Source organism: Pygocentrus nattereri, chromosome 10, assembly GCF_015220715.1.
Source record: "Pygocentrus nattereri isolate fPygNat1 chromosome 10, fPygNat1.pri, whole genome shotgun sequence".
In the NCBI taxonomy this organism is placed as follows: domain Eukaryota; kingdom Metazoa; phylum Chordata; class Actinopteri; order Characiformes; family Serrasalmidae; genus Pygocentrus; species Pygocentrus nattereri.
This window is the reverse complement of record NC_051220.1, coordinates 41,484,416-41,492,449: the sequence shown is the minus strand read 5'-3', so window position 1 is coordinate 41,492,449 and position 8,034 is coordinate 41,484,416. Positions and strand designations below refer to the sequence as shown.

The 8,034-nt window shown below is 43.3% G+C and overlaps 1 protein-coding gene across 2 annotated transcripts in view; it reads left to right on the top strand.

The window, feature by feature from the left end:
- ccdc175 (coiled-coil domain containing 175) overlaps nucleotides 1-8,034 on the top strand; it is a 29,675-nt gene that overhangs the window by 6,040 nt on the left and 15,601 nt on the right. For both annotated transcript variants that reach the window (XM_017719309.2, XM_017719310.2), the window contains exons 3-8: nucleotides 352-463; nucleotides 601-736; nucleotides 2,181-2,409; nucleotides 4,087-4,209; nucleotides 6,613-6,722; nucleotides 7,602-7,683. In XM_017719309.2, coding sequence (XP_017574798.1) covers nucleotides 352-463; nucleotides 601-736; nucleotides 2,181-2,409; nucleotides 4,087-4,209; nucleotides 6,613-6,722; nucleotides 7,602-7,683 — 792 coding nt within the window. The remainder of the gene's footprint in view (nucleotides 1-351; nucleotides 464-600; nucleotides 737-2,180; nucleotides 2,410-4,086; nucleotides 4,210-6,612; nucleotides 6,723-7,601; nucleotides 7,684-8,034) is intronic.

The following is an 8,034-nucleotide window of genomic DNA, read 5'->3' as shown; positions in this document are numbered from 1 at the left end:
GACTGGTTTACCAAGAGAGACGCTGGAGGACTTTCACCTGAAATGAGTTCATGAAGCCAGTCTGGTTATAAAAATGATAACAGGACATCAGAGCCAGAATTCCTCTTTTAGTACTTTTACTTTATACTTAAGTACGTTTGAAGGTAAATACTTTAGTACTTTTACTCAAGTGGAGTTCTAAAGGGAGGAACTTCTACTTTTACTGGAGTAATATTTACCTTGGGGGTCTCGACTTTAACTCAGGTACATGGTTTGTGTACTTCATCCACTTCTGCTTATCACTGATGAGTGAATGTTTTAAAAAGGCATGTGAGGTATAATCATCTCTAACTTTCTCACAACACTATTTAGGAGGCCTCCAGAAAAGCAGCTCACGAGGAACTGGAGGTGGAAACAATTGAAATGAGCAAACTCCGCCATCAGGTTGTGAGTCAGCGCCATGAGATCATGAATGAAATATTGGGTAGGTTAAATGAATCTTACCTGCACCAAACGGATGACTTCAGTGTCTCTGTGTGTGCGGCGGCTCACCTCTCATCTCGCACCTCACATCTCGCTTTTCAAACAAAATTAAGCTGAATTGATTTTGTTGATTTGTAGCCGGTGTGGCCGCCGCCAGAGACGTCAACGCAGCTCAGCTGAATCAACTTCAGTCGGAGATGAAAAGTGCTGTGGAGGAAATAGAGTTCATGGAGAGGAGAAGGAAACTCCTGGAGGAGGAAAATGCCATTCTTCTGTGAGTGCTATCGAGCGGGAGAGATTGAGGTGGAAGGTGGTGGCACTATTAGATGTCCCTTTGCTTTATCTCGGTTCTAAAATCGAGAGCAGAAAATGAAAGTTTGTCTGGCACAACATGCAGGGAACTTTAAAGGCCCAGGCCGTCTGAGACCCCATTGCTTACAGACCCCCAGAAAACAGGCCTGGCAAACATGCAGATGTTTAACATGTATTTGTGCCATAACAGACTATGTATCCTCAGGGTCACACACTTTACTGCTCACTTTTTAATTACACTATTAAAAAATTTGAAGCGCTCGTACTTCATCACAATATCTCGGGTTTATTAGTGACGGCAGTAGTTTTGTTTAGAAAATTCTGCTCACTTGAAAATTGTTTGATTATTTTTATGTGTCAGTATGGTCCTTACTGTAACTTGTGGTTTTAAATGATTGTGTGCAAGAAATCAGTACTTTGTTTATGGGTCATTACTCTTTTTTACCCATCCATCGGCGTCACTGGTGTCACTGACCGTCATCGGTGTTCCACATAATAAAGGAAACACCAGAGACGTTTTTAATGATCAATGCGTTTTACTAAACGGCGGCTACAGAACATCAAACCACACGCTGTCCATCAGGGAACGTCCACTAAAATATGGAATTGAATCCATTTATATTCTATTTTTTCACAGTGACCTCAGAATAAAGTCGGTCGCACCAGTGACGTCAGCTAGAAGCTTCATATGAGATCATGAGCTGAATGAGAAGATCTCTGAGAACTGAGAGACACAGTGGACTCACCATGAGCTTTTCTTCATAGATCCTCAGACAACAGGTCAAAGGAGGTCGAGTGACGTCATCGGCGTGACTTTTATTTCAAAATAAGAGATTTTCTGTTACACAGTAACACCAGTGACACGACTCCTGGGGACAACAGCTTTTATTATATATTTTATCATATTTATTTGCCATTTTTTAAATGTCATTTAAATCATATATTTCATAGTCATGTATAGATTATTGCAGTTAAAATTGCAGAAAAACGTTTTTTTCCTCAAAATACGGCCTCAAAACACAACGTTACTGCAGTGAAGCGACTATCACGTCTGTATTTATTGGCCTCGACATTAGTGGTGCATCAGCGGATTTCTTTACCATCACGGTTATATGTTCTAGCTGGGTATGCTTGGTGCATGCTGGGTATTGTAGTGGGAGAACTCTAATGGCTGGAAACACAGAACAGATACAAAATCGTGATTCAGTCAGACTGATGAGGCTGTTTTAGCTGGAATGCCCCTTTAAAGATAGACCTAATTCCAGCATGAGGAAATCATGGAATGAATCAGAGGAGTAAAGAGGGAAGCAAGTGCAGAATCAAAAGCTTTTCCCTCGGCATGAAGAGATTAAGCAGCCGTGTCAGTTGTTTTCATTGTGGCTGATCTGTGAGGAACGTTGTTCCAGGCCAGAGCGAGAGCTGATTAAGGGCAGCCACGCAGACCTCGTCGACCAGCTCAACGAGCAGCTGTCAGAGAAAGCCGACATGCAGATCGCTCTGAACGAACTGATGAACGACATCCAGACCACAAAGGAGAAGATCACTCAGGTGGAGACGGCCAAAAAACATCTGTCAGACAGCATGACCCAGGAGAGGAAGACGTTTGCAGAGACGAAGGAAATGCTCCGGAAAGAGGTACCCAAGTAATATCACTGTATATTAAAGGGCCCATTTCCTACATAGTTAGAAATAAAGATTCTGTGCAGGTACGTTTTTCGATCATCAAGGTACAAACAGTGTAAATGATCCCTCAAAGCTCCAGCAGTGGGTTTAAGGTCTGATTGTGGAGCTTAAATCAGTTTCTCCAGGTGAAAAGTTGGTATTTGTAAAACAGAGCAGTAGAGTAAAAGCCTGGAGGCGAGGCGGGGTGTGTGGAGTCAGTCCAGCTTAGAACAGATCATTTCAGTGGATTATGGTTCAGTTATGTTCCCTGACTGAAGGCACTCAGATGGAGACCTGAGGGTTCCACCCCAAGGACAAGAGGGGCACAGCCCCAGTGTCAGTTTAGCACCTTTATTTCTGAGAGTGGACAGTTTTATTTTATTTTTTTTTCCCTTATATATATATATATATATTATTTCTTCCCCTCTTACAGTAATGAAACACTCCTTATGACTTTAGTGAGTGGGTGAGCTATATTGCAGCAGGCTGAATAGGTGGATTTGCTTATAAAAATGCAGTAGTTTTTGTGACATCACAAAACAGTGAAGCTGTATTGTATTGAAGCTGAACTCTTTTATTTAAAAACAAGCCAAGAAAACTCAGTTTTCCATGATACAGGTTTAATGCAATGAGCCATGAGACTCATGGCTCATTGCGGTTATTATGGTTAATTGTGGTTATACAGCAGTCAGTTCCGGCCACGCGAGCTGATTGGTTGAGAAGGTTCTAACGGTGCTGTTATTTCACCGTAACATCACGTTTTTTTTTCACAAACACTGTATCACTCCACTGAGATGTTGCTAAGCAACGACTCTGACAGCTGTAGGAGACGCTCGAGCCATCTGAACGTTTTCACTTCTTACTTCACCACAAACAGAAAACGGACACTGTTAAGACCACATCTGACTGACAGCCGATTCGGTCCGACTCTGAAGACGAGACGACACTAAATTCCCAAACTGTCGTCTCCACTGAGCAGCTTTTCAGTCGGTGGCTGTGACAGAAGAGCAGCTGAACAACCTGGAATCAGCCAGAAATGAACCCAACACCATTCGCCAAACTAAACGGGCTGTAAGAAGCTTCACAGACCGGCTGCAACAAAACAACATTAATACTGATCTGGACAAACTGACCAAACTGAGCTGAACCTGATATTCGGTCAGTTTTACGGCTCAGTCTGATTTGGTCCGACTCTGAAGATCAGACACGTCTGGCGAATGGTGTTGGGTTCATTTCTGGCTGATTCCAGGTTGTTCAGCTGTTCTTCCGTCACAGCTGTCGACTGAAAAGCTGCTCAGTGGTGACGACAGTTTGGGAATTTAGTGTAAGGAGCTGGAGAACCAACTGAATTTGCTGAATTTAACACATTGGGGAAAATTATGATTAAAAACGTGGCCTGTGAAAAAGTTATGGCACAGTATCTTTTTCCAATACAAAAAAGCCATGTTACAGATGTGTAACTTATTTTCACTAAAAAAATCAACAAAACATGTAATTTGATCCTGGGGTGTTCAAACGTTTGTGTACGGCTATATATGTGTATGTTTTGTTTAGAAGGCCACTCAGCCAATCAGATTTTAGAACCAGAACTATCCATTTTTTTCAGTAAGTGAAGTCATACGCTGTGATTTGTGTGCTTTTGTGTTACAGATCAACGAAACCATGAACTGCATTCAGGAGCAGAAGAAGACTAATAAGAAGATGCGTAAAGTGCTGGACTCTGTTACAGCGGACCTGATGGACAAAGAGGAGAAAGTGAAGGAGAATTCACAAGTGAGTGGACGGAGAAATTTTTTCCGCTAAGCATTTTTTCCAAACAGGAGCCAACACAACTTATGGTTCTAGTTCTAGCTCTCTTTCCACCTGCTGAGAGACTGAAACCGTCATGATAACACTGACAATTTGATTACCTTTTTTTGTTCGAACCTGATTTTCTCACCAAATCCGATTTTTTTTGTTCGGCTGTTCTCACGATCTTTTAAATGTGATATGTTACTCTGAACAGATCAGCTCCTAAACTGACCCACACACACAAAACAACAGGGATTCACGCTGCTTCACGTGGCTGATCCAGAGGTAAACAATCACAACTGCCAACAAACACCAATCGCTCCAGAGGATCAGCTTCATCTTCGCCAGCATCACAAGAGCTTCACTGACTGACAGCTTCCACAAGGTTTAGGAGTGTTTATGGGAATTTTTGACCGTTCTTCCAGAAGCACATTTGTGAGGTCAGGCGCTGATGTTGGACGAGAAGGCCTGGCTCACAGTCTCCACTCTAATTCATCCCAAAGGTGTTCTATGGGGTTGAGGTCAGGACTCTGTGCAGGCCAGTCAAGTTCTTCCACACCAAACTGGCTCATCCGCGTCTTTATGGACCTGCTTTGTGCACTGGTGCTCAGTCATGTTGGAACAGGAAGGGGCCGTCCCCAAACTGTTCCCACAAAGTTGGGAGCATGAAATTGTCCAAAATCTCTTGGTGCTGAAGCTTTAAGAGTTCCTTTCTCTGGAACCCAGGGGATGCTGTATCACAGAAACTTCTTAACTCTGAAATCTTATCTGTTTATCCGTCGTGACGACTACGGCACTCGCCTTCGGCTTGTGATGTTATTTTGCGATAGCACACTCCCTCTTGTGTTATATTGCTTAAATAGCTACTGTCCTAAATTCAGCCTGTACTGAAGTTGTCATGGTAACTAAACAGATAAGATTTCAGAGTTAAGAAGTTTCTGTAATACGGCCCCTTAAGTTATAATGAGTGCTTCGGCCCAGTTTACTTTTTTTTAATGCGGCACAATACAAGGTGGCCAATAAAAACAGCTCATTTATATATACAAGTCACTAAATGTCCAGAAGTATCCAGACGCCTCTTCTAATTAGTGAATTCAGCGACTCAGTGAGTGATTTCGGGTGCAGCCATTGCTGACACAGGAGCTCACTGGCACGCACAGTTTGTTATCTTTATGGAAAAGCACTGCCGATAGAAGAGGATGTTCCACATGAAGCTGAGATCACCATGTCCAATTCGTCGAGAGGTATAAAGCACTGGGCAGTGGAGCAGTGGAGCAGTGGAGCTGCGCTCTCTGGAGTGATGGAGCTCCATCCGCCACCTTTGGGATGCGCAGGACTGGCTTTTGTAATCCAGAGTTAAAGGGTAACTCTGCAGATTTTTCAAAAAAATCGACGTAATTAAATGGTTGAGGTGTAAACAAAGTCAATCAGAGTTCTTTGATGTGAAATGCTCCGCTCTAGAGAAACATGCCAAGTCGGGTTTGTTCACAGTGGTGGTGATAGGAACCAGACGTCTGAAGAGTTTAACGTCTGTGAAATCCCCCTCACAGAAAGTTATTACATGAAATGATTAGATGTATCCTGTTGTCTGACACAGTATTATGAGGCAGTTTTGATAGGTTTTGGATTAAAATGTATTTTTGTCCATTTATTTCATTCCATTCATGATGGAGAGGTGTGTTCTAAGGCAAAATAGTCCCCAAACTTTCCCATTTATCACTATTTTACCATCATGAGCGTTACGTATAAAAAACTCTGAAGACTCATGTAGGTTCACTGGTGGTTATGGAGAGGAAATAAGATGCCTATAATAATGTTGTGGACATGGTGACACCTGGTTCCTATCACCACCACTGTAAAGAAATGAGTTTCAAAGTTTCTATATGGTTTCTCCTCAAACCACTCTGAAAGACTCTCTTTATATCTCAAGGACTGAAATATATAAGGACAGAAATGTAGAAAAATTGGTGGAATTCCCCTTTAATCATCGGACATCAGTACCTGATCTCACTGATCTTGTGGCTGAATGCACTTGTATCTTCACAGCAATGTTCCAACATCTAGTGTAAAGCCCTCTCATAACAGTACAGAACGAAGCCCCTTGAATGCCCCTGATTTCGGAAGAAACGCTGGATGAATAGGTGTCTAAAAACTTTGGGACATATAGTGCATATCAGTCTTACAGGCACAGTACGGAAAACAGGCTGTTTAGTTCCGAGGGATAAAGAGACGTTGGAAAACGGTCATGTTCAAAATTTTTAAGGACTATTTTTGGAACATAAAGCCACACAAACATCATAAGAGCATAATAAATGCAAGAAAAGTGTGGGATATGCATGGTAAGGGAATTTAAGGTGGAATGTGTGTTCAACCTTTGTGTTTTAGCACATCTCCCAGCTGGAGAGGAGTATAGCCAGACTGAGCGCTTCACAACAGACACACCAACAGCAGCTGGAGGACAACATCAAAAAGTCTGAGGAGCTTGACAGACAGAAGTAGGCCGTGTTATTGTTCAGCTTACTTTTATTTTGCCTTTGGTTTCTTGTAGGGCTGTCAGGGTTATTCACTTCAACTCAGGTTACTCGGTTTTCAAGACGCATTAAAATACACACCAGTCAGGCGTAACATCACAACCACCTCCTCGTTTCTACGCTCACTGTCCACTTTATCAGCTCCACTTACTGTATAGCTGCACTCTGTAGTTCTACAGTTACAGACTGTAGTCCATCTGTTTCTCTGATACTCTGTTACCCTGTTCTTCAGTGGTCAGGACCCCCATGGACCCTCACAGAGCAGGTACTATTTGGGTGGTGGATCATTCTCAGCACTGCAGTGACACTGACCAACCAAAAACCTCCAGCCAACAGCGTCCTGTGGGCAGCGTCCTGTGACCACTGATGAAGGACTAGAGGATGACCAACACAAACTGTGCAGCAGCAGATGAGCTGTCCTCTCTGACATTACATCTGCAAGGTGACTGATGAGGTAGAAGTGTCTAACAGAGTGGACAGTGAGTGGACACAGTGTTTAAAAACTCCAGCAGCACTGCTGTGTCTGATCCACTCGCACCAGCGCAACACACACTAACACACCACCACCACGTCAGTGCTGAGAATGACCCACCACTCAAATAGTACCTGCTCTGTGAGGGTCCAAAGTGCAGCTATACAGTAAGTGGAGCTGATAAAGTGGACAATGAGCGTAGAAACGAGGAGGCGGTCGTGATGTTACGCCTGATCAGTGTGTGGTTATATGGTCACTCCACATAACTGAGCTTGGCACTTTTACATTAACCGTGTGTAATCAGCAGTGACAGCCTGAGCTCTGTGATAGTCTGCTGGTTCATTTGCGTTACAGTTTTCTGTCGTCAACAGAGAGTCGCATGAGAAAGAGCTGCGAGAGACGAGAGACTCATTTGAACAGAGAATTCGGACCCTTCAGGAGAAGACGGCCGAGGTGAGGAACACAAAACAATTTGCTTCTCTCCACTTTTTAAAACACTTTTTTGGAGGAGGGATCAAAACACTAAATCCAGGCTCTTAGATGTCAGATTTAAGGCATCGATTTCCTGCCTGGGGCAAGTCCTGCTGAGCTGTCGTCAAATCAAGCTTTTGAAAAACACGGCCTTCAAAGGCATGTTGTGCAGAGATGACCTTTAGCAGAGCCGAGCGCCGGACTGCCCTCAGATCTGCTATAGTTCACACAGACCAACCGGAGGCCATCAAGTCCGACCGTATGAGCTCATGAAAGGCCAAAATTTACCCTTTTAACAGACTCGCCAACAAATTAACCCGTACCCGGGCATCA